A 26,998-nucleotide genomic window follows, 5' to 3' on the forward strand; every position below is an offset into this window, starting at 1 on the left:
AAAATGAAAAATCCAATGAGACTTCAATTATTGGTTGATTATAAGGAAATTCTATGAAACACATTTAATGAATTCTTACTTTAGTTAGTCTTATTTTGTTAACATCGATGACTTTTAGAGAAGAGGAAATATATCAGATAAGAAACTTATGGGATAGAACAAAGACCTGAGTTTACCTGAGACCTGAGTTGTGTTTCTAGATCTAGACCTTTGTGGTTCTGGGTCCTAGGTTACCATTTCTGTACTTCAGTTTCCCTATTGATAGCCTGGGAAATCGTGTCTGCTTCAGTTTTTTATCCAAAGGCTTGTTTTCAGAGTAGTAATCATTGAAATAACCTGGAATTAAAGACAAAGTTCCGTGATTCCATGTTGTAGTGCCATGTGGGTAGCAAAGGAGTAAGGGAAGAAATAAGCATTTATATAGTGCCTATCATATTCCAGGCATAAGTGTTTTACAAATATTATCTCATTTGATTCTCACAACAACTCTTAAGAGGTAGATGCTATTATGATCCTCATTTAACAGTTGAGGAAACTGAGGCAGATAAACATTAATTGACTTGTTCAGGATAACATAGTAAGTGGATTTGACCTCCTGACTCCAAGCCCACCTAGATACAACATGAAGAAACAGCCTCAATCTAGGAAGTAATGTAGTCTAACCCCCAGCTTCTTAAACTGTGATTTATGACCCCATATGGGGTCTCATAATTGAATAAGGGAGTCATGAAATTATAATTTATTATTAGTAAATGTTTGATTTGTATACCTATTTTATATACCTATATATCCAGAATGACATAACATTTTCTCTGGCAAAAAGAAATCACAAGTGGAAAAAGTTAATAGAGTTTAGAATTCCAGTCAGGAAGATGTGGATTCAAATATTGCTTCTTGCATTTTAGCTATGTGTTTGTTTCCTCATTATATATATATATATATATATATATATATGATGTTTAAACAAAGTAAAATATACCATGATTTGTAAACTTCCAATTGCTCTATAATTGGCAGTTATTTTTAATATTATCTATTTGGTTACTTTCAATTTCAGAGTTGTGCTAAGAGATTGTTAAATTGTCCTACAGATCTCAAAATTCTAAACCCTAAAACTCTAGAGTAGGTTCTATTTCTGATGAGCCAGATGGCAGCTTCCCAGGAATGGTCAGATCCATCTTCCCCTACTCCACCCCATTTTCCTTAATCTTTTCCCCTGCCCCAGCTGTCTTTCTGTTCAGTCTTAAACTCCATGAATATCTTTTAATGATTTTGGAAGTTCTTGGTCACCAGCCCTAAGTTTTCTGGGAGAATGACAAGTTTGGTCTGGGGACAACTAGCCTTGTCATTCCAGAGAATTATGGCACTTGTTATATAACATGCTTGGTTTTTTAAAATATGTATATATATTATTATTATTCAACACACATGTTAAGTAATCTGCTTTTAATCATATTTCAGCTAAAATCACCTTTTCTCTCAACTCTGATAACCTTTTCATCCATTATCTTGCAGGGAATTTCTGTATCATTATGAAAGGACATGGGGCAGAGAATAATTGGGTAGCTTTTACATTGCTTTAATGAGAGTTTGTAGCTCTATGGGTTTATAGACAATCTGAGCATAAAATCTAAATTCACCAGCCTGTCATTTAACATTAAAAGAGGGTCAGGAGATGCCAGGGAGAGTCAGACCTAATCATGTACTGCTTCTTATTTATAGACCATTTTCAAGTTATTTTTAAAAAATAAAAGTTAGCCCCTCCTCTAAATAGGTATTCAGCAAAGCTGACTTTTAAGTTCTTCTCTCTTTCTGAAATAGCCTCTCTGCTTGAGATGCTTCATGTGTGTTTCAACTTCCCTACCCTGTCAACTTCCCTGAGTCCTTGTCTCCTATGCCATCCCCTAATTGTGATTGGTGCTGAAATGAAAAGTTAAAGCCAATGATAGTAGGGTATCTTCAGAATAATCCCTTTCTCCTTATTCTCATCTGTAATGCTACCCAGATATAAATAAAGCATCATAGCAATTGCATAAGGATGACTTGAGGCTCAAAATTGCATTTGGTCTCTGGCTGAATTTATCCAGATAATTGCCTCAGGGTTCTCCTTTGCTTTGCCAGTGTAAAACATAATCTCATTGAAGGAAGAGAGAAAAAGAAGTCTTTGTTACATTCATAATACCAATAAAAATGACTGACAATAATAACAACCTTATAATCTTATCATGTATGGCAGAAGCACCTTAAGGTTTGCCAAAGGATATATATATATATATATATATATTAATATTAATGATGAATATATTATATATTAAATTATTAATATATAAAACTATGTTTAAATGGAATATATTTGAAACACGTGTGTGTATATATATATATATATATATATATATATACACACACACCTATTTTTTAAATTTAATCTACATAATCTAGCGATGATGATCCTGACTATCGATAAAGAAACTGAGGTTCAGACAGGTTGTGACTTGTCAAGGTCACCTATCTCATAAAGTATTTGAAGTAGTATTTAAACATAAGCCTTCTCGACTCAGATCTGTCCATTCTAACTCTAAGCACTAGCTCTAACCTCCAAGGGAATCTCATAATTAATTGAAAATTGAGGATTGATAATTGAGAATGTCATAAATTATATGAAAGTTTACTTCAATTGAGTATACATTTAAGTGGGTGTATTTATGTGTGTGCAGATAGACACATGCTTGCATACATACATGCACATGTACATACACACATCCATGCATATATGTGTGCACACATATACACACTCACATACATATATATTGGAAAGCACTGATGGGATACCACCGCCTGCTCACATAAGTATTGGCGAGCAGTTAAGACCTGGCTGAATGCTGTATAACACATCTGAGAACCAAATGGGCTCTAATTTTGCTTTCTCCCCATGCTGTGCTGCCTTCTGAAGATCCCACCATAGCAGAGCCCTCCTCTCCTGTCCAAGGGGGAGCAGTTCGATGGATTAAGAGATTATCTTTCTGGCTGCTGTCCCCAGCCCCAGTGCTGAAGGATTGGCCAGCTCTTACATTGCTTTGTGTGTCTCCTTACAGTCCTTCTTCCACACGGTCCTGGAAAACAGCCCCCATTGTGATACCATGGTGGACAACAATCTGCGCATCACCAATTGGAACCGGAAGCTGGGTTGCAAATGCCAGTACAAGCACATCGTGGACTGGTGCGGCTGTTCCCCCAATGACTTCAAGCCAGCAGATTTCCATCGCTTCCAGGTGAACCAATGGCCAGACAACTTGGCCTTTCTATGGGCATGGGGGCTGAGGCAAGGAAAAATGACTTATTCTTTTGGCTATCACAAAAGGCACATGTCTTATGTTAGTTTGTCTGGAAGACAGGAAGAGATTCTCTAGTTTTATGAAATGGACAAACAACTGAAGCTCAATTGTAAAAGAAGCTAGATGTGGGCAGTGGAAGCCCTGAAGTCAGGAGAACCTGAGTTCAGTCTGACCTCAAGTACTTAACACTTCCTAGCTGTGTGACCCTGGGCAAGTCACTTAATCCCAATTGCCTCAGCAAAAGCAAAAAAAAGAAGAAACTAGATGTCAATTCGTGACCTACAGCTAGATGTGCACATCAACAGCTGACTTTTGATAAGACAAAAGACCTGGAAAACATAGGGGGGAAAAAACAGGATAAGGCCTTGAGCTTGGCCACTGTATAGTCACAAATGTATGTGTATACAACCACTTATTCTTTGTTAAATATTTGAGACTGTAAAGAAAGGAAATCAAGAAGACAGCTAAGTGGCACAGTAGATAGAGCACTATTCCTGAAGTCAGAAGCCCTGAGTTCAAATCTGGTCTCAGATATTTGATATTTACTAGTTCTATGACCCTGGGTTACACTTAAGCTCAACTGCCTTATACCCCCTCCCCCCAAAAAAGTATAAAGAACATTTAAAAATATATTTTGGATATACAAAATCCAATATATACAAACATATTGTATATATTTGGACATACAATATACAAAACATATAATGGCAATGAAACCAAATTTTTGTGTGTAGTTTATAGAGTTACCTTTATTAATTATAGTCACATCTTGGATTTAGCAGCATTAAGTATCACCAGTGCTTAGCATATATTAAGTATCTAGTAAATAATATTCACTCACCATCCCTGTTACTTCCAAACTTAGACAGCCCGTCCTGGCCACTTTTCCCATTTATGTATGTTCCTATTAGAACGTAAGCTTCTTAAGGAAAGGGATTTTCTCATTTTTGTATTTCAATTTCTATTATTTTATATTTCTAATTTCTATTGCTTGGCATATAGGAAGACCTTAAAACATACTTTTTATTTAGTAATTCATGATTAGTCAGCCATAAAGACAAATTATCCTAACAGCTCATGGTCTCATGTTTAGAAATCAGATCACAGTGGCCTGACTCTGGTTCAGGCTCATTCTATGACATCTCTTCATGCCTTAACTGATAAATTTTCTAACCCCCTCAGATTGTTGCAAAATATGTAGAGAGAACGGTACATCTTGTGGTACCCCTCAGATTTCTGTAAAAGGTATAGAGATAATAGTATATCTTGTAATATTCAGACCATTCTGTAAATGAAAAAGTACAATGGCCCAATGCCCAGAATGATAGAAACCTAAAATGAAAAAAAAAAAATCATCACCATCCTTGACTGTTAATCCCTAGTAAGTCTTAAAAATGCCCTCACCTCAACTAAGGCCAAACCAGATCATTTTGGTCTAGACCAACTCTGCAGAATGCCAAAATAACCAATTAATTCAGTGAAAGAAAAACAAATCGGCCTAAACGGTTCATCAGTATCATATGGTTCATTATGAATAAAAGAATGAAAAATATTTTCAAACACCTTACCAAACGCCAAGCACTAGGGATGCAAATATCAAAGTGAGAGAGGACCTATCCTCAAGGAGCTTCAACACATACTGGAAAGTGGTGGCCAGGGAGGAATGTTTTGATTTTTCAATTCATATGGGATTTTGAATGAAAAAAAATTTAAATAGTCAACTGATACTTGATTGACTGAATTTTCCATTTTCAAGTTTGTCCTTCATAGTATAGTATAGAAACTGCCTCAAAATCCATCAGTCATTTATCATGTGTTGTTGGAAGATTCATAACATGTATCGACATATCCATATCCCCTTGGAATATGGTAATGGAACAAGATTGTCACTGTCGTCAAAGAGCTCATAACCCACAGAAGTTGTAGGGGAAAGAAATGGACAGACTAATAGTTGGAAAGCATTTGCTTCTGCTCCTTGCCCCTTTTGTCCTCTTTTCTTTTTCCCTCACCCCCCTCCTTTTCCATTTTCCCTATCTTTCCATCTTTTCTCCTTTATCTTCTCTCTTCCCTCTCTCATTCTCTCTCTCCCTTTCCCTCTATCTCCCTGTCTCCCTAGTCTCACTATTAGTTTTTCTGCCTGAAATCACAAAGTTTTCCCCTCCCAATTCTTATTTTCTTACTGCTAAGCAGGCATTTTCTCCCCATCTTTTCCTGCTCACACTATACCCCATGCATGGTGTCTTGGGATTAAGCCAACTGGAAGGCTTCTTTTTTCCTTCCTCCTGGCTCTTCTTTGCCACTGACTATTTGTAAACACAAACAGAACCCAAAAAGTATGAGTTTGCATTGGGGAAATTTTCAATTTATTACTTGAATAGAATTGAAATTCCCTAGGTTATATTTCACTCACTCAAAGAAAGATTAAACAAATTATTTTCAGGTCAACAAAGTAAACACGTGGAATCTGCATGCTGCTTTCCAAATAGTCACTGCAAATGTTAAATTATGGTGCTAGACAGATTACCTTGCAACAGGGTGTTTTGCTTAAAGCCCTCATTCTGGTTTAACTTGATTACATTCTGCCTGTCTTCCTTGAATAACAGGTAGAGATTTCACTTTTTATTTTGTCCCCATTTTAATCCCCTAGAATTGATTTAGACTTTTACTCCCTCATTCACAAGGAACCCTCTGAAAATCAGGTAGAGAAAGCCTTATTTCCCATCTGGGGCCTGTGCTTTCTCTAGCTGGGCCCAGCATGATCTGGGTCACTGAGAGGATTTCAGTAAGCGAGAGAACATAACTCAACCCTCACCATATGCTTTTTCTTTCTACTACCCCCACCCATGTCTCATAAGCCCAAATCCTTTCCTGCTTTTAAGAAATCGTCTTAGCTTGAAAGCGCTTTGATTAGTCAGATGACTCCTGAACTGCCATGATCCCTTCTGATTTCACACCAGACTCCAATATTATTTCTCTCCCCACCTGTTCCTTTGCTCTCCATAGTCAACCAGTGCCCTCTAGGAGAGAGAGGGCTGAAAATACCCTATGTTCCAATGAGTTCCCTTTGGATTGCCTGTTTGATGTTGGGGAAACTATCCCATCCCAAGAGTTCATGTCATCCTTATCAAAAGGGTTGATAACAATTCAGACTAATGGTAATAGGCCCAATCAACCTTTTCCTGAACTAATCATCATCAGAGTTTTTAACTCTGAAAACCATGCAATCTAGACAACTGTAGAGGGAAAATTTGGGGGGGGGGGGAGGAAATAGAGCTTATTTGTTATCTGAATAGGGAGATATTGAGGCAAAAGCTGATATAGGGAATGCATACCAGTGGGATCATAGGATAACAGACTAAGAATTAGAGGGGACCTGAGAGGGATTTTATTTTAATCCCCCTTGTTATGCAGATAAAAAATTGAACACCAGATCTACTAATTAACTTGGCCAAGGTCACATTGATGACAGAAGTGGATTCTGAGCCTGGGTCCTCTGACATCTACTCCCATACAGCTCCCCCCATCTCATACTGTAACCTCTTATTGCTATCTAGCATCCCACCTTATCCCCAGTGAGGACTAAAATATGTCCTCTTGCCCAGACAGATGATGCTGTTAATACACAACCCAGATCCTAAGAATACCAAGCAATCCAAAGAGCCTCCCAATTTTTCTTCTCCCCGACTCCCTACAGAAGTTGTATTCAGAGACTCCGTGGGTGCAGTTTATTATTCCACATATTCACTTGACTAAATTGGCTGCCAGGTAGCTGGACTGTATTGTCCAGCATTTTGCTATTTTCATTTTTCTTTTTATGCAGAGAATTGCTTTTCTCTTTGAAGGTTTGGAAAGAGTTCTCATAAAACTCAGTACGACATTTCTGGTTCCTTGCTTTCTTGGTGTCGAGCCTATTTACACACGATAGGTTTCCTGGCATTTTCTTCCCTTTCTTTCTCCCTTGATTAGGAAAGGAAAGACTAAAATGTGTGAACCAAACAAGACAGGTATTCAGCCCTTCCTTTTCTGCTCTCTCAAGTTTTACACACATCAGCCTCCATCAACTTCCCATTTGTGTCTGATGGGCTGATTTCTGAGGGCAAATTTCATGGTACCACGAAATCTAATTAGTTCAGGCCCCACTAATTCGGAATTTGTGCTAATTCAGATAGGAACTGGGCTGAAATGTATCCTTTCACTGTCCTTGAGGATATGATCGCTTAAGCAAATTTATATAACATGAATAAAATTGCATGATGAATGTGTGACCTGCTCAAGAAAATAATAAATTGGTTTTAGACACCTAGCAGAACCTATTTAAATGAGAGCAACTGATCTGCTAATTACAAACAAGCATTATAAATACTTTAAAGCAGTACCGTCAGTGCCTTAGCTTGGCACCACTTGATTACATAACTGTTACATAATTCAGACTTTTTTTTTAATCAGCTCAAAATTGCTTTCTACTGATTGGCCTGAATTAATATTATTTTTTGTAGAATTCTAACTTCACAAAAATATTATTCTTTCATATCTGACACTGTTGATTTTTATCTTTTTCCTGGAAATTCATTCTTCCCTATGTTTTCATGACTCTACTGCCTTTCCTATGTATCTAGTCACTTCTTTGCACCATTCTTTCATTCCCTTATGCAGGAGTGGAAAATAGGGACTCTGTACCTAGGTTCTTTTCTTCCTCTATACTTTCTTGTTGTGGTTAATTGTGCCCAACTTTTGGAGTTTTCTTGGCATGGTTTGCCATTTCCTTCTCCATCTCATTTCATGAGAAAACTGAGGCACAGAGATGTTAATAAATGTCTGAAGCCAAATTTGAAATGAGGAAGATGAGTCTTCCTGGCTCTTGCTCCAGTGCTTTATTCATTGTGGCACCTAACTGCTTTTTTTCAGTACTAGTGGTTTCCATTTAGTGATTCACAAACCCCTTGAGAATTCAAGATGGTGGTTCAAAAGTTGTGCAAAAAATGTATCCAGTAATAAATAATCACAGGATGTGATGCAAAATATTTCAGCAAAATGCTAGGTAGATATTATAAAAAGAGCCTAGTGGTTTACAATGCATTGTTTTTGTTGAAGAGTTAACAAAACAAAAGGCATAAGGAACTACTGGGTTACGTTCTCTCTGTGTGATCTCATTAGTTCCCATTGGTTTAATTATCATCTCCATTCAAATGACCCCAAAATCCATATATCCATCCCTAGTCTCTCTCCTGAATTTCAGTTCTACATTACCCAATGCTTATTGAATATCTCCAAATGGATGTATCTAAAGCATCTTAAATTTAACATATCCAAAATAGAGCTCATGCTGTCTTTTTTCCTTAAATCTCTCTCTCTTCCTTCCTATTGAGATTTCCACCGTTCTTCCAGTCACCCAAGTCCACAACCTTGGAGTCATTTTCAACTTTTTATTCTCTCTCACCTCTCATATCTGACAGTAAGCCTTCTGAGTTCTTTCTGTACAGTATTCTTCTCCCTGTTCATTTGGCAACCAATTCACTAATCTCTGTCATGTCTCACTAGGACGCTGGCAGTGTCTGCTTGCTTCCTGGTCTTCTAGCATTTGATCTCTCTCCTACACATCCATATCCACAGAACTATTAAACTGATATTCTTAGTTGGAAGCTGGTTAATAAAATGAAATAAAATAAATTAGTTAATCTGATTTTTTTAAGAGAGGACAAAACCAATCAGTATCAGATTGGTGTTTCTAAAAGCACAGTCTGACCATGTCCTTCCTTTGCTCAAAAAATAATAATAATAATAATTTCAGTGTTTCTCTTTGTCTTTACAATAAAATGCAAATTTCTTCATTTGGTATCTAGAGATCTAGCCCTTTCCTACCTTTACAGTCTTCTTATATCTTATTCCCCATCTTACACATCTTTGATCCAATGACTCTGATCTCTTGGATATTCCAAAAAGAAGACTCTTTGTCTCTTGGCTCTTTTGATTTTCTTTGTCACCCATGCCTGAAATGCTTTCCCTGACTTCCCTGGCTTCCTTTAAGTCCCACCTAAAATCCCACCTTCTATGGGAAGCTTTCTCTAATCTTTTTAATTAGAGTGTTTCCCCCCTAATTATTTACTATTTGTCTTGTTTTGTAGTCTGCTTTGTAGGTATTTGTTTGCATGTTGTCTTCTCCTTTCCACTGTAAGCTCCTTGAAGGTAGGATCTGATTTTTACCTCTTTTTGTATCACTAGTGTTTATCACAGAGCCTGGCATATTGATTGATTGTTTGACTGATTGATTAATATGTATTGCTGTCTTCCACACACTTGATGCTTCTACCAGGCTGGCTTGTTTGCTCTTCCCCACACATGACATTCCATATCCCATAGGTCTTTGCTTTTGACCCTTTCCCATGCTTCTAACTCCATTTTTTAAGCTTTCTCTGAAGAGCCCATTCCTACTGAAGTTCTGTCTTTGATCTCCCTAGATGTTAGTACAATCCCTTCCATGAATTCATCTATGTATATTTTCCCAGTAGCAACTTAACATAAGGGTTGTTTCCTATTTATCTATTTTTCTGCTCAGCACCATGCACAGTATCTGGCACACTGGGATTTTACAAATGCTTGTTGAATCGAACTAACAGTCATGTACATACACCTCTCTTCTTTTCACAGTAAATAGCCTGCATGTGTCCCAAGGATCAAGCATATTCCCAAATGTCAAAAAATCAAGAATCCATTGACTGTAAAGAGCTTGAAGTTGGTGTTCAAAGAAAACAGTGTAAGAGGTTGATAAATATAGAAAAATGCCCTTTTAGAAAATCTGGACGTGACCAGAGAATCATATAAGGAGAACCTTGAAAGGTCATTTAGTTCTGCCCCCTGCCTCTAGGCAGGAGCATAGCTATAGTTTCTCTGGCAGATGGTATTTTAAAAAGCTTACAAGAAAGTGCATCCCAGAAACTAATTCCATTAGTTCACAACAGCCACAACACAAGCCTCAAAAAGTGACAAATCGTGGATCCCTGTCAACCTAAAAGGGTATAGAGACAGACATAATAGAATACCCTCCATGTCTCTGTACTTGGCCCTATTCTGTTTAACATTTTTATCAGTCACTTAGATGAAGGCTTAAATGGTATACTTACATTTGAAGATAACTTGAAGCTTCAAATCAACTTGACAAACATGTATTATGTGCCTACAACATGTGTTTTGTACACAAAACACTGTGATATATTCTTAGAAAGATAGAATCAACAGGAACTCTGCTTTTAGATATAGCATGTACGTAAATATATGATGTTAAAAAAATACAGACTCTCAACTTGGTGTTGAGAGAGGATGTGATAGGATTGGAAAAATCTCTTTGACAGCTAAGTGGAGAATGGGTTGGAATGGAAAGAGGGAAAATAATTAAAAGCATATAGCAGTTGTCACATGATGGGGTGGTGAGTGTTTATTTAAATGGAGAGAAGAGAACATATTATCTCTGTTATGGATGTAGAAGGTATAAGTTGTCAATGGATTGATTATGGAGGGTAAAATAAGTGAGTAGTAAGGTTGTGTTCCTGGGAGGATGATTGTTTCCTAGAAGTAATAAGGAAGCTAGAAAGAGAAGAGAGTTTGAGGAGAAAGATAAAAATTTTGTTATGGACATATTGAGTTTGAAATGTCCATGGGATATTCAATTTGTGATGACCAGGAATACTATAAGAGAGAGGTTGGGAATGGATCTGGAAAGAAGAATAGATAATATTTATATAGCACCTACTATGTACCAGGCACTGTAACAATCAGTGTGTGTAACAATCACATTATAATTATTATCTCATTTAAGCCTTACAATAACTCTGACAGGTAAATATTATTACTATGTCCATTTTACAGATGCTGAAGTAGACAGAGGTTAAGAGACACACAACTAAGGAGTGTCATTGGAGAGATGTGAACTCAGATCTTCCTTATTTGTAGCCCTGCCTTATAATAAGCATAGAAATCCTAGCTTGCCCCTTGGTAATTGCTGAGATCACTAAGCTAGACAGCATAGGAAAAGAGCACACAGGACAGCTTTTGGAGGAACATCACCCTCCACTCTTGAATCTCTTGCTCTCGTCACAATTCATGAAATGCCGATTCTTAAACCTCAGTCACTTGCACCATCTGGTTTGTTCCTTTCTACTCCTATGCTGCTGAACATTGCTGAAGGAAGTCATGCAACCATGCCAATTGGATTAAGAATTCACATTATATCATCTCAACTGGGACTTTAATGCTACATAATAATCCTTTTATTCTTTCCTGATTGACTCTATCATACTCCCTGAAGCATCTCTTCCAAACCTACTCTCCTAAAGCTCCTCTCTCCTTGTAATTTTTTTTTATTTCAGTAGAACTCGGTCCCTGATCTCCCCCACTCCACATTCCAGTGCCCCTCTTCCACCTAAATCTTCACATCTTCTCCTTATTTGTTCTAGTTTCTGACAAGAGCTTTCTTTCTCCCTCCTTCCCTTTCTCTCTCTCTTTTTTTCCCTCTCTCCCTTTTTGTCTTTCTTTGTCTCTGTCTCTGTTTCTCTGTTTCTCTCTTCCTCTCTGTCTCTTCTTTCTCTCCTTCCTTCTGTTTCCCTCCTTCCCTGTCTTTCTTTGTCTGTTCTCTCTCTCTGTCTCTCTCTCTGTCTCTCTCTCTCTCTGTCTCTCTCTCTCTCTGTCTCTCTCTCTCTCTCTCTCTCTCTCTCTCTCTCTCTTCTCTCTCTCTTCCTCTCTCTCTCTCTCTCTCTCTCTCTCTCTCTCTCTCTCTGTCTCTCTCTCTCTCTCTCTCTCTCTCCTCTCTCTCTCTCTCTCACATACACATACACACACACACATATAATTATATTTATTTTCCAGTCATGATCTGACACTTTATGGACCTGTTTATGATTTTCTTGGCAAAAAATACTGGAGTGGCTTGCCATTTCCTTCTCCAGCTCACTTTACAAATGAAGAAGCAAAGGCAAATGAGGTTAAGTGACTTGCCTAGAATCATGTAGCTAGTAGATTATCTAAGATCAGATTTGAACTCAGGAACATGCATCTTCTGAGCTCAGGCCCAGTACCCTATCCACTATATCACCTACCTTCCCTTTATATTTCTCAGAGACAAAAGGGAGCTTCTTGAGCAAAGAAGTAAAATGGTTAGACTGGTACTTTAGGAATCTTAATTGGATGACAAAGTAGAGGATAATTTGGAAAGGAAAGAGACTGAAAAGGGAGACCAATTAAGAGTCTATGGCAAAAAGTGACTTGCTAGGAATGAAGTAAAGTGTACAGATGTGAGAGATGCAGAATTGGCAGGACTTGGACGCTGATTAGCAATGGATAATGACTGTGAATGAAGAGTCATAGTTACCAACCTAAGTAACTAAAAGAGTGATATTCTCACAATAGACATTAGGAAGAAGCTAGGACTTAGAGGGAAAGATAATAAATTTTGTTATGGCTCTGTTGATTTTAGATATCTGTAAGACATCCAAGTGGAGATGTCTAGCAACAATTGGAAATGTTGGAATAGAGCTGAGGCAAGATATAAGGACTAAATGTATAGGTATGAGAATCATTGCATAATCCAAAGAGAGAACTATGGAGACTGAATGTAGATAAAAGTATAGTATTTTCACCTATTTTCACCTTTTTGTTGTTGTTTAATTTATTCTTTCTTGTGTTTTTTCCCCTTTTTTTGATCTGATTTTTCTTGTGCAGCATGACAACTATAGAAATAAATTCAGAGGAAGTGCACATATTTAACCTGAATTGCTTGCTGTCTCCCTAAACAGCAAGGGGGAAAAAAAGGAGGGAAAAAGGGGAAGGGAGGGAAAAAAATTTGGAATATGAGGTTTTGCAAAGATGAATATTAAAAACTATTTTTACATGTATTTTAAAAGTAAAAAGAAAATCACTACATAGAGATGATAGCTGATTCCTTAGCAGCTGTTAAGAACACATAGGGAGAGCAAAGAGCTAAGAATTGGGCCCAGGATAGAGTTTGGAGGTATAAACACCCATAGAGGTTGGGACATGGATCATGATACTACAAAGATTAAGAAGGAAAAGTCTACTAAATTTGAAGGAGAATCAGGATAGAACAGAATCAAGAAAATACAGAAATGGTCAAAAGAACAGTGTGGTCAACAATGTCAACAACTGTCAAAAGGACAAGAAGATTGAAAATAGAGAAAAGGCTAGGAATTCATTCTTAGGAAAAGGTCCTAAGGGTTTCAGAGGAATATGAGGTCAAAAAGAGATAATGCAATTTTGTGTTTTATTATTAGCATCCAAATTTGAAGTCATAATTTGCCTCTTATATCCTGGAGTATTGTGTCTAGTTCTGGGTGGTTGGTGTTCAGTTGCTCAGTCATTTTAATTGTGTACAACTCTTTGTGATCCCATTTGAGATTATTTTTGGCAAAGATAGTACAATGGTTTGCCATTTCCTTCTTCAGCTTATTTTATAGTTGGGAAACTGAGGCAAACAGGGTGAAGTGACTCCCAGAGTCACACAGCTAGGAAGTATCCAAGACCAAATTCATACTCAGGAAGATGAGTCCTCATGATCTCAGCCTTGGCACTGTATTCATTGCACCTCCTATCTGGTTTTACAGACAAGCTTTGATAGGTCCAAAGGATAGTGAACAAGATAATAAATTGTAAGCTATCAAATAACTATTTGGTTTGAACAAGTCACTTTACTTCTCTCTTCCTCAGTTTCTATATCATTAAAATAAAAGAATTGGTTTCTTTCTTTAATGTCACAACTAAATCTAATATCCTCAGCTTCTGATAATAATTAACTCAGTTTCTTTCCATCCTGTGAGCACAGCAAACTGCCCGACCAACGTTCTTTGCCCGTAAATTTGAAGCTGTAGTGAATCAAGAAATAATTGGCCAGCTGGACTATTACCTTTATGGGAACTATCCCTCGGGTACTCCAGGCCTGCGGTCCTACTGGGAGAATGTCTATGATGAACCTGATGGCATCCACAGCATCAGTGATGTGACATTGACTATGTACCACTCATTTACCCGCCTGGGTCTCCGAAGAGCCGAGTCATCTTTACATGCCGATGGTGAGAACAGCTGCAGGTAAGCCCAAAGGCCCTTTGCTTTTCCTTATAAGGCACCCAACCATGAGGACCACAGAGAAGATATCAACATAAGTTAGGTTGGGTAAATAAGTTGGCCATTAGAGAAAGAAAGGAGGAAGAAGAAGGAAACAAAGGGAATAATCAATAGTTTAGGTGTTTGGGAGATTTTTCTTTTGTCTGTTTCTTCTGAGGGGATGAGAATTATTTGAATTTCTAAATACATATTAACTTATCAGTTCTTAATCTTTTTTGTGTTCTGGACCCCTTGGGAAATCTTTGATTCCCTTCTCAGAATAGAGTTTTAAATGTATAAAATAGCATCCATAGGATTTGCAAGGAAGTCAATTGATAATGAAATATAGTCATTGAAATATTTTTAAATCCATTTATCCCGGGTTAAGAAGCCCTCTAACTTTTTCCTTCTCCCTTCAACTCCTTCCTTCTTCTTTTTCTTCTCCTCTTCCTTTTTTGTTTTTTACTTTCTTTTTTTCTTTCTTCTTCAACCATTTCTTCCTTTTCCTGTCTTCCCTCCTTGATGTTATATAGTACCAAGGTACTTGAGAAGAGAGAGAATGAAAGGGAAAGAAATATCACAGGATTATAGGCTGAAAGCTAGAAAGGACTTGAAGCCTTCTAATCCAAATCCCTAATAAGGAAACTGAGATTCAATATCACATAGGTAGGAAGTAGCAGAGGCAGGATTAGAACTCAAGTCCTCTGGTTCCAAATCCAGCTTGCTTTCCATTGTCCTATGCTTAAGTCCCTTTTTTTTCCTCCCACCACTAATCTTGAACATACTAACTCTTTAACTAGGATGGCAAATGGAATTTCCTACTATTGGCCTGTGTTCTAAGGGACTTCTTTCTACAGATATAGTTATAGAGTCTGGAAGTCCTTGGTTCAAGTCACACCAAAGGTGTGACTCTGGGCAGTCAATTAACCTCCCAGTGCCCTAGAAGTAAATTTTCTGCTTACCAAGGAGTTCTCTAAAACTATAAACTCCAGAATATTCACTAATAAGCATTGATGGAAGGAATTTTCTCCCTGAGAGTTCCCTAAACCAATGAAATCACAAGTCTAGTCCAAACAACAAAATCATCATCATCAACACCATTATCATCATTATCATCATCATCATTACAGGGTACATCTCCTTATAGTGCACTTAGAAAGACAATCTACATCCTTTTATTGACATAGACTTTTCTTGTGTAAAATACTCTTGAAATAAGCAGCCTGGAGCTTGGAGATCTTGGGGATGATACCAAAGAAATGGTATGCCCCATTTTAAGCCATCCCAGTATATAAAATCTGAATTTACAAAACAAGTTGATTAAAGAATGATAATTTCCATTCTATAAATGGCTTACAAAAGGAGTTGCTGCAGAGTTTCTTTAAAATAGATCCAGCTCCCCCATTGCTCCTGTGATAGATTTTGATTTACAGCCTCTTCAGGAAGATTTCTGCAGCTAAAGGTGAGGTAAAGCATATTAGTCATCACAGGACTGGGCCTTTAGGACAGACCAGCACAGGACCAATACAGACACCCTTGGAGCCTGTGAACAGTACCAGGTTACACTTCTGTCATCTGTGGATTCTATTGCCAAGTAATAACAGTCACATTGTTTTTATTTTTTTCCTTGTCAAAGCTCCAGGGAACATGGGCGTGTGTTTGTGTGTGTGTGTGTGTGTGTGTGTGTGTTTTCAACCCAGCTGCCTTTGCCCAAGAAGCCATTTTAAGAGACGCACACATTTCATTTTTCTTTATTTCACATCTCATCCTTTGTAACAAGGCAATGATTTCAGGAAATGGGTAAACACAGGAGGTTTATATAACCATTGTAATTGGGCATAAAAACTTAGACTTCTGATGGAGACTGGAGGGAAACTTGTATTTAACAGAATGGGGACAGTGATTTGTGGAATGCTGTTATTATGGGACAACAAGTACAGTATAAGTGCTCACCAATTTAAACTTTGTCGAAACGGGCAGCCTTTTATTTTACAAGCTATAAAGGATGCTGAGCTCTTGTAACTTCTCTCCCTCCCTTGTCTTTCTTTCACTTCCTCCCCCTTATCTCCCATCTCCCTCCCTCTTTTTCCCCACCTTTTTTTCTCTCTCTTCTTCTCCCTCATTCTCTTCTTTTTTCTCTTCCCTCCCCTTTTTTATTTCTACCTTCTTGTTCATTTCTCATGTAGCTATGCCTAATTTAAGCTGTTTCTTTGTCAGTAATATTTAAATATCTACTGTACAGAGCACTATTGGGTGTTGGGAAGAGAATGGACTGAGGAGATATGTAAAAAAAAAAAAAAAAAAAAAAGACTTTGGAAGTGGGGAGAGAGACATACCATTATTGCACAGTAATCCCAGAATATCATCAAATTAACATAAGTAGTGCAGATGAATATAAGTATACACTGAGTATGGAGACAGTGATGAAAAAGGCAAGGCATAATTGGTCAAGTGGGATTAATTCCAGGTAGCTTCCTAGAAGAGATTCCTTTGTGTTGATTTTAAAATGGGTGAATGGGGGGATAAATCCATTCTATATAGACAGCATGAGAAGGAAACAATTTCAAATGTGTTTCCTTGGGGTAAGAAGAGAACCAGAGATTTACAGTTAAGAGATTTGTATCATTGGTACCCTCTGGCTCTTCTGAGTACGTGACTCACTCCCATCGAAGGAGATACTGCCATAAGATCTTGGATCTTGAGCTGGAGAGAACTTCAAAGGCTGTCTAAGGCAACCTTCTCACTCTGTAGATGAATAAACTGAGGTCCTGTGATTACCAGGGACCTAACCATCACAGACAAAATTTAAACAATGAATAGAAGCTAGTCTCTTAAGCAGCCAAAGGTATAAGCCAGGTTTCTTTTGCATGAAACGCTGAGGGACTTCTGCCACTGAACTGAGAGAGACTTTCTTAATGTAAGGGCTTCAGTTGAAGGGAAAGGAATAATTACTCCCAATTTCCTACTCTAGTTTTTACCATGCACCTCCTATCCATCTGCTGCTTCTGACTTTGTGAGAAATCCAGGATGAAAAAGGAAAAGAGGGAAAGAAAAATAAAAAATAAAAATGAATACTTCTTACAAAGTATATTCTGGAGCAGCTCATATGACAGTGGAAAAGGGAGATGGTCTTGGAATCAACGGAAGCAATTTCAACTTTGAGCTATGCTGTGTGACACTTCACAAATCACTTAGTCCTCTAGCTTCCGTTTCCTTATTTTTAAATCAGAGACTTTGCCAAGATGATCTTTCAACTCTAAATGTATGTAATAGAAAACTCTTTTAAGTCAATTCTTGTATTAGGAACTTTATATGCATCCAACATTATAACTAGGCTAGTCTGTGTGTTCATACTCACTAAAAAGCAGAAGTGACCATTTAAAATAACTCCTCATTGCCTTCTTTTCTCCCTCTCACATACTGATCAACAAAGACTTTATGCATATGACCTAGGATACTGAAAGAAGGCTTAAGTTATTTATGATATGTACTGTGGTGGTCAAAAATATTTCCAAGAGCATCCCATGGGGCAGCCACTGCTAAGAGTCTCCCCTTCCAGAAATGATTCTTTAGTTGCATCTCACTGATTCAAGCTATTCCTCAGCCACAGTAAATATTTGCCACTGCCCTTCATGAGAGCAATAGGTCTTTTGATTCCAAAGAGCAGCTAGGTTATGGCTTGTGTTGGCTGCGTTGTTTGTGTTGTGGGATGTGTTTTTCCAGAGTCCATCAATGTTGGCCTTGTTTATAGTTTGCTGGGCTGTGCTTATTCCAGAAATTATGTGAACAGAACTTGATGGAGTCAGGGGCTGTGAGAAAACAGCCTGATTGGCTGTCCTCATTAAGCATATTCCATATGAGAAGTTGACCCTCTTTTCATTAGCGGCTTGCATTGGTGTTTGATACTCTCACTTTAGTTCCATGTCATTGAAATTCACTTGTCAATGAATGTTCCCTGAATGGGAAGGTGGAAGAAGATTTGGATGTTGTCAGGCTTAGCTGGTGAAATTTGCCAGGTCTCCTCCTACCTGTCAGCCACAAATCCCTGAAGGGTCATTGACATAAGATTTAGAGTTTAAAGAGACCTTAGAGGTCATCTTTGCTAAGTTCTTCATTTTATAGATGAAGAAACAAATCCCTGATTGGTTAAGTGGCCTGCCCAAGGTTACATAGATTATAAGTGACAAAGATTAAAATCAAACTTTTGACTCTAAAGCCTTTGACTTTTCCTAGTATATTCCCCATGACCACCTGGACCCATGATTTCCACTGATGCCCAATCCAATGATATTGGAAAGATCCAATAAAGAGACTCCCTTTACCAGTATAAGTTGCACTTTCTCTGCAATTTATAGTCTTAGAAAGTTACCTCCAGCAGTAACAGGTTTAATGATTTCCTCATGGATCCTACAGATCTCGGAGGCAGGACTAGAACCTAGGACTTCCTGACTCTGAGATCTGCTCTTTATCCACAATGCCACAATGTTCAAGGTCAATCATAATTTAGCAGAGTGACAGACTGTGGCATTTTTGCTTCAGGTGGTACACATTCTCACTGGATCATAAAGTTTAAAACTTAAAAAGCTTTTCCAGATCATCTAGCCTAGATATCTCATTTTATCAGTGTGAGAACTAGACTTGAGAAATGAAGGGAGTGTATGGTATAGGAAAAGCAGCAAAGCTGAAAGGCTGGAAATCTGAGTTCAAATACCTAAACTGGCAATAACTATATATGTCACATTGGGCAAGTTCTTAATCTCCTTAGGCTTTATTTGTAAAATTAGGAAGGAATTGAGTCAGGTAACCCAAAGATATAATCAAATTTGACTTCTATAACCCCATAAAGTGACTCACCCCAACATTATACAAGTTGTGTCAGAGCTTGCATTCAAATGCAGGTCCAGCTCCAGGACTTGTTCTCCCACACTACACATCACCTAATAATTCTAAGTCCCATAGCTCTTGTCAAAATTATCTAATAAGGTGTTTGTCTTGGGCATAAGTCTCTCTTTCATCTTCCTAATATAATCCATAAATATTATCTTAATAGGTAATAAACCCCATAGCTTCTTATTCAGCAGGCCAGCCTTATCTATCCAAGCTCAAGAGATAGTGCTTCTCAACCTCCTCTGACTGATTTGATGTTGCTTCCAGTTATGGATATGTGTTTCTGTTTCTCAGGTACTATCCAATGGGTCATCCAGTATCTGTTCATCTGTACTTCCTTGCTGATCGTTTCCAAGGCTTCCTAATCAAACATCATGCAACAAATCTGGCTGTGAGCAAACTGGAGACCCTGGAAACATGGGTAATGCCAAAGAAAGTCTTTAAGATTGCCAACCCACCCAGTGATTTTGGGAGACTTCAGTTTTCTGAGGTATGAATTGTATGAAAGACTCTCTTTACTCTTTCCTCTCATCATATATCCCTTCTTTTCAAACCTACTTTTTAGGAAAAGTGATAAAGGAAAAAGATACTTCTAGTGCTAAATTCTGTATATTTATTGTTTCACCAACATCCTAAAAAATATTTCCCAGGCTACTTATCACTAAGTCTCATCCTGCATCCGATCAATCGGATTAAACAATCTATATGAACAAATAAGTGCATTCCAATGAAAAAAGAGATGGAGAATTGTGTACAAAGAACAGAGAGAAATTCAGTTTGTTTGGATTGCAGAGTACTGTACCTACTATGTCACTTAACATCTCTTAAGCACCTACTATGGTCTAGGCAACATAAAATCAGGAGATGGAGTGTTATATTTGATGAACAACCAGGTTAGTGTCAATTTACATGAATAGGAGTTAGGTAAAAGTATGCCAGAAAACAGAGGGTCAAGGAAGAATTGAGAAGATTTAAAAGCCAAACAGAATTTCTTATTTGATCCAACGACTGGAATTTATTTATTATGAAAGGCAATATGGACAGATCTATTCTTCAGAAAGATTGGTTTCATAGCTGAGTTTCATAGCAAGGTACCTACCAGCAGATAATGGCAATAATCCAGGTATAAGATAATGCCAAGGTGGTAGCAATGGAGGGCATTATGCCCGAAAAAAATTATGCTTTCCTTCAAGGAGCTAATGTTCTAGTGAGGGAGGACAATAAAGAAACATAAGTGCAAAATATCTAGAAAGAAGGAAAGAGAGTCCTAATAACTAAGAAAAATCAAGTAGGAGTTTGTGTAGGAGATAACACAGAATTGGGCCTGAAAGAAAACAAGGGATTTAAGAAGCAGAAGATAGGAAGGAGTTCATTCCATGTATGAGGAAATCTTAGGCAACAGAAGAGGAAAAAACAACAGTAAGAAAAGCCTACTTCAGAGAACCTCTTTTCCTGTTTGTGGATCAAGTGTGTCATTTGTTTTATCTAACTGGTAGAAGATAAACCTTAGGGCACAAAAGAAACATGAATTGCTATAATTATTATCATAACGCAACCGACTTCCACTCCCAACATGAAGAGTTGTCATTTGTGAACATTTATCGTTGTGAATATTTTCAGACTTTTTTAGACACACAAATGTCCTACTAAATTATCATTTTTGGATAGAATTTCTGTTCTTCTCAAATCGATCATATTATTATAGATTTAAAGCTGGAAGAGACCTCAGATGTTATCTAACACAATTTATTCATTCTGTAGAAATCTATGACTTGCCTAATGTCACACAGAAAATTAGAACCCTTTGAGATAAGTTAAGGGCTGTATTGATATTCTTGAGATTGGGTTACTGTTATTGTTGTTTTGGGTATTTTGTATTTTAACACATACAAATTAATATTATTCAAGCATGCAGTGTGATGGGATGGGAAGATTGTTACATTTGGAGTCATAGGATCTGGATTCAAATCTGGATTCACTACTTACTACCTTGTGAATTTGGAAAGTCGCTTCTATAGGGCCTCAGTTCCTAATCTGTAGAGTTATAGAGTTGGACTGAATAATTTTTGATATCCAGTATCCAGTGCAGAGAATATAGCTGACCCAACATAAGAGGAAAGGATATTTTTACAACTAGTAAACTAGGGATAGATGTGCAGTGATCTAAGCATATTTTCTTTCCCAGTTCTCTTAGTAACTAAAAACATGCATTTGTACTTTGGCCAGAATTTGGCAAGTGGTAAATTTCCAAGGCCAGATTTGAACTCCTGATTTCATAGCTGGTACTCTATCCACTGCACCATTTAGCTATTCCTTCTTCTCTTTCTTTAGCGATAGAATGTAGGGTACACAAGAAAAGAAGTCACTATATTCCAACATGGATTTTTGCAGAGATGTGCCAGAACCAACTCTAACAGGCTTGCAAGAATCAATTGTTAAATTTTCAGCGTGAGCATTTTTTACTATTGTTCAGACATTTTTCGGGCATGTCTGACTCTTCATGACCCATTTTGGGCTTTGCCATTTCCTTCTCCAACTCATTTTACAGATGAGAACGCGGAGGTCAACAGGATTAAGTAACTTGCCTATTGTCACACAGCTAGTGTCTGGAGCCAGATTTGAACTCTCAGAAATCAGCAATTGCTACAAATCATACTTTTGTTTTGTTGATTATCTAAGTTCTTTTTAAAATGTTATCAATATAGATTAAAATTAAAACTATGTATCTACATTTACACACACTCTCCCACTCACCCTTACCCTGAGAGTGCTTTGTATTGCTTTGTAAATATGTCTTGAGCTCAGCAGAAGTGCTACTACACAATGAAGACTCAAGGAATAAAATCAACACTGGGCTAGAGACCTGGTGACTGCAGGCTAATAATAATAATTGGCATTTATATAGTGCTCTAAGGTTTGGAAAGTACATTACAGCCATTCCTTCACTTGAGTCTTACCACACCCCTCTATATGTGAATGTGTAGCTGTTTCCTACATCTGACATTAACTAATGGTCCTGTGCCATGTCTCCAAGCATTACCCCACAAGCAAAGCAGTGACCTGTGTGTGCAGCTAAATGCAGAAGCATGTCCAAACAGGGCATCTGCATGATTTTTCTTGTTAAGCCACAAATTTCAATTAAGGCACCAAATTGATTGGGTAGATTTGTGCAGCCATTAAAAAGCCCACTCTATAAATTATTGGCTTTCTGGGGCAATTAGAAGGTGCCACAGTCAGATTCAACACTGGGGCGGGCGCAGCCAATTGGAGACATTAATGTCCCATTAAGGAGATGAATGTCGGGTTCATTCTGTTTATCAACGTGGCTGTTGGGTAACTTGCTGTCTCCATGCCGTGACAAATGATCATGGCTGTCCCATTTCTTGTGATTTGCGAGGGCTCCCATTGTGGTTTTCATTCTTCAATCCTGGGACCCTTATGTCAAGAAACACTTGGCAGAGTCAGAGCACAATGAAAAGAGCTCTAAAACTACGGTATTCATAGTTTTAAAGTTTTCCTTCTTAAGAAAAAAAGAAAAAATAAATAAAGAGTTAAATTAAAGAAACAGAGACAAATAGTATAGGGTAGAGCTATTAAAATTGCGTAGCCCACAACACTCCTGAATCAGATTAAAATGTAGTTGGAAAATATTTAACAAAATAAAAATACAATAAAACAGAGACAACATTACATTTTAACACTAAAGTGATATGTGGTTTATAGGGATCTTTATGTATGCATTAGTGGCTTCCATTTCTATTTGACACCATCAGTATAGGAGATCAAGAGGTGATCTCATACTGCCAAAGTGATTTTCCAAAAGCTCAGGTTCCATCATGTTTTCCCCGACTCGACAAATTCCATTCAAAGGTCAAGTGTGAACTCGTTTGGCATTAAAAGCTCTTCACAATATAGCTCCTTCCTACCTTTCCAGTCTTCTGATACAATAATCCCATTGATCCAGCCTCCTCACTGTTCCATATACACAGCGATCCACGTCCCAACTCCACGTTGTTGGCTTTCACTGTCTTCCATACCTGAATGGTCTCTGTCTTTTCTATACCTGTTTTGAATCCACTGGGATGATAGCCTGGTAAGATGCAAAGAAAGCTAGTTCTAAAATCATATGATGTGGATTCAATCCCACCCCTGATACTTGTTATCTGTTTGATTTTAGTTTCTGTTGACTTTTCTAGGCCTGTTTCCTTATCTCTAAAATGAGGGGATTCTACTGGATACCTCTGAGTCCCTTTGAGCTCAAGATCTATGATGAACACCCTGTCCAGTCTGTGGGAGCCTGAACAATCATTTATTCTTAAAACTTACTCCAATATCCCTCCATAAGATTAAGATGCAGAGGAGTTACTGGTCTGCATTGATAGAGGGAATTTCCTCATTGAGAGCTCCTTACTCTGATAAAAATCAAAGTTCTATACCAGAGGAGAAAAAAAAATGAAAAGAAAAATGAGAGGAAAGAAGTGGTGAGGTCTTTTCAGTAAGATAGACACATTTCTCCTCTAGGAATGAGTCCCATCCCAAGGCACAGGGAAATGATTTTTTTCTAGAAACAGTAATTGCAGTGTATACAAATATGCATATGTATGTGTAATTTTTCTAAAATGATTATTTCTGGTTCTTGCCCATCTGGGATATTTCATATCAAGAGGGACCCTAGGCACAAAAGAAATAAAAAGTGTAGGAAAGAAGTCCGTGATTGAAGTCAGCTGATTTCCCCATTCCTTCTGGGAATCAGTTGTCTTCTCTTGCTTCCACAACTTATCCCTCTAGAGCAGGGCTTCTTAAGGTTTTTCCATTTGTGACCATTTTTCACCAGAGAAATTTTTACATGACCCCAGGTATATTGTTATGTAAAATAGGTATTCCTACTTTACTGATTTACTGATAATTTTACTAATTTTACTGATTTTAATTTACTGATAATTTTTTTTATTTCAGGCTGACAATACTTTCATCATTTACTGATTTGTTTTTACTAATTTATTTACTGTCAAACATTTACTCATAATAAATCATAATTTCACAATCTCCACATTCAATATCCACATGTGGTCACAACTTCCTATATCAGAAGCTTTGTTCTAGGGAAGAAGAGTCACCCATCTCTTTATTCTTCCCTGATGGCTATCCCACTTGGTCATTTTGTAGAATTTTCCTTGGTTTTAAATTTTAATGTCGCTGAAATTATTATTAATACTCATTTCTTATAACATGCAAGAAGACATTCAGTGGATTTTGTTCATATACATTACTTTGAACAAGTTTATTTTTTAAACAAGGTATAGAGAAATAGCAGTTGTGAGAAAGTCAGTTTCTTTTTACCTTCTAATTTCAAAAATACACAATTTGTTAAACAAACTCTCTTGTTCCCAACAGCCTTTTCTTTATCATTTTTCAAAAATATACTGGTTCTGGGAGAGAAAGAACTCTACAATGAAGGAGTTTTTGCCATTGATTTTTCTTTCCTTAGTATTAATAAAAGTCCTATTGTTGATGAGTTGGTTAATTTTGCTGAACTGTTCCCTTTCTCTCTTTTTTTCCCCTTTGTACTAAGTCATGAAGTTTTGGATGGGAGCAAGAGAAGGAAATGTAGATGATATAAAAACAAAAGATTAAATGATACAAATATTTTCAGTGAAAAAAAATAAGCAAAAAAACTTTTAGTTGTATATTTTTGGTCCTGCACCAGGTCCTTGTGAACAGGTCTTTTAAAAAGTGTGCCTGTTCATTTACTTTTGAACATGCCTGCTAACTGTTAAATTAGAGATCAATAAAATCTTAAATATATATGTGTTTTTAAAAAAAAACACCCACTCTCATCTCAATGGTTAAACTTTGATCTATATAGCTGCTCAAATTTACTGAACATTTACTGAACTTTTATTGTGTTGAAGGTAACATCAGGGATGTCACTTCTTGAGCTCTATCCATCTTGAGCTTTTATTTTCCTTTTTTTTTTTAACTCTCTGAACATGAAAAAAAGGTTAATGTGTATTATTCTCTAAGACTTATAAAAATTGAGAACATGTGACAGTCCAAAGCTGATGCCTGATAGAGATATGAGACCATAAAAACTTAAGAATGCAGGGGAATGTATTTTTAAGGAAGGTTATAAATACGTGCATGTGTTTCTCTGTGTATATGTATGTGAGGTATTCTTTAAAGAAGGAAAAAGATTACATGGAAAACACATGTATATATTGTCTTCCTTCTCTTCTATGAGTATAATACTATGCTGCATCCTCAGAACATGACAAAATTAGTGCTCTTAGGAGATAAAAACAGATCTAATTTCATTTGGAAGACTAACAAGGTCTCTCTAGACTGGAATACTATGCACTAAATTCATTTTTCAACATATTGGCATCTTGGGGAAAAAGAAACCACATGTATACACACATACGTGGGTAATAAGCAATTAGTATGAGCATTTGGTTTCTAATGGCCTTGTTTTTGCTGGGGCCAGCCTGAAATAAGCTATGTGTACAGTGTCTGGATCCAAGACCTCTCTGTTAAGTCCAGTTTGTACAGTGTCTGAATCCAAGACCAGTTTGTCCCCTGTAAATGGACATCCTCACTCTTTATTTATGGACACTCTGTCTTTCTATTTATGGACAATCCCTTCCCTGTTTTTAAATATTTTTTCTCTAAAATCATCAATGCCCTTTTGTGCCAGAAGCTAGAGGAGCAATCATTAAAACCAGATTCAGGCCACTGAATTGGAGAAACAGCTTGGAAGATGATGACAATGACGATTATGATGGTGATAGTAATAATCGTATTTATAGAGTGCTTTAGGGTTTGCTTACATGTCACATTTGTGCCTCACCTTAGCCTTGTATAAGGAAGGTTCTATCACCATCCCCATTTTACAGATAAGGAAATTAAGCATGAGAGCACTTGACTTCAACAATCACACACTTAGTCACAGGAATCAAGATAGATCTCCTTGCTTCCAAGTCCAGTGCTCTATTTACTCTGGCAGGTCATGGGAGCTTGTGTTTAAGATTGGGTAGAAACTTAGGAATTGTTCAATCCAGTCTTTTCATTTGACAGATGAGAAATCCAAGATTTGAAGTGATCTGCCCCAAAATGGTAACGGTTAATTGCAGAGATGGGATGTAAACTAGATTTTCTAAAAATAAAATCTGGTGCTCTCTCCACTATCCCAGCATAGTGATATACATAATAATGCTAAATGAACATGATGGGATGAGTGGCACAGTGGACAAAATATTGGTCCTCTCCCTAAGTTCAAATCCAGCCACAGATATGTCCCCAAACAAGACATTTAACTATGTTTGCCTCACTTTTCTTATCTTTAAAATGAGCTGGAGAAAGTCATTCCAGTGTCTACTTCAGTATCTTTTCTAAGAAAATTCCAAATGAGATCATAAAAAGTCAGGTATAAGTGAGATGACTGGACAACAACAGCATAACCCATAGAAAAATGCTTCTACTCTGGTTGGCTTCTCCTTACTATTTGGGAGGGGAACTTTTTTTTCTACCAAGGACCATTTAGATATTTATAATGTCATTTGTGGGCCATTCAAAATTATCAGCTTAAAAACTCAAGCACTGGGAGGTTGTTGTAGACAGGTTTCAACTCATCATCACCTGAAGTTGCCTTGGTGGATGGGGCCAGACCAAATGATTTT

The 26,998-nt window shown here is 37.3% G+C and overlaps 1 protein-coding gene across 1 annotated transcript in view; it reads left to right on the forward strand.

Moving 5' to 3' along the window:
* XYLT1 (xylosyltransferase 1) overlaps nucleotides 1–26,998 on the forward strand; it is a 406,252-nt gene that overhangs the window by 354,801 nt on the left and 24,453 nt on the right. Inside the window, exons 8-11 of the mRNA XM_074280891.1 lie at nucleotides 3,093–3,269; nucleotides 14,158–14,420; nucleotides 19,617–19,812; nucleotides 25,654–25,675. Of these exons, the coding sequence (XP_074136992.1) occupies nucleotides 3,093–3,269; nucleotides 14,158–14,420; nucleotides 19,617–19,812; nucleotides 25,654–25,675 (658 nt within the window). The remainder of the gene's footprint in view (nucleotides 1–3,092; nucleotides 3,270–14,157; nucleotides 14,421–19,616; nucleotides 19,813–25,653; nucleotides 25,676–26,998) is intronic.

The sequence above is a fragment of the Sminthopsis crassicaudata genome, chromosome 1 (genome assembly GCF_048593235.1).
Source record: "Sminthopsis crassicaudata isolate SCR6 chromosome 1, ASM4859323v1, whole genome shotgun sequence".
Lineage (NCBI taxonomy): Eukaryota > Metazoa > Chordata > Mammalia > Dasyuromorphia > Dasyuridae > Sminthopsis > Sminthopsis crassicaudata.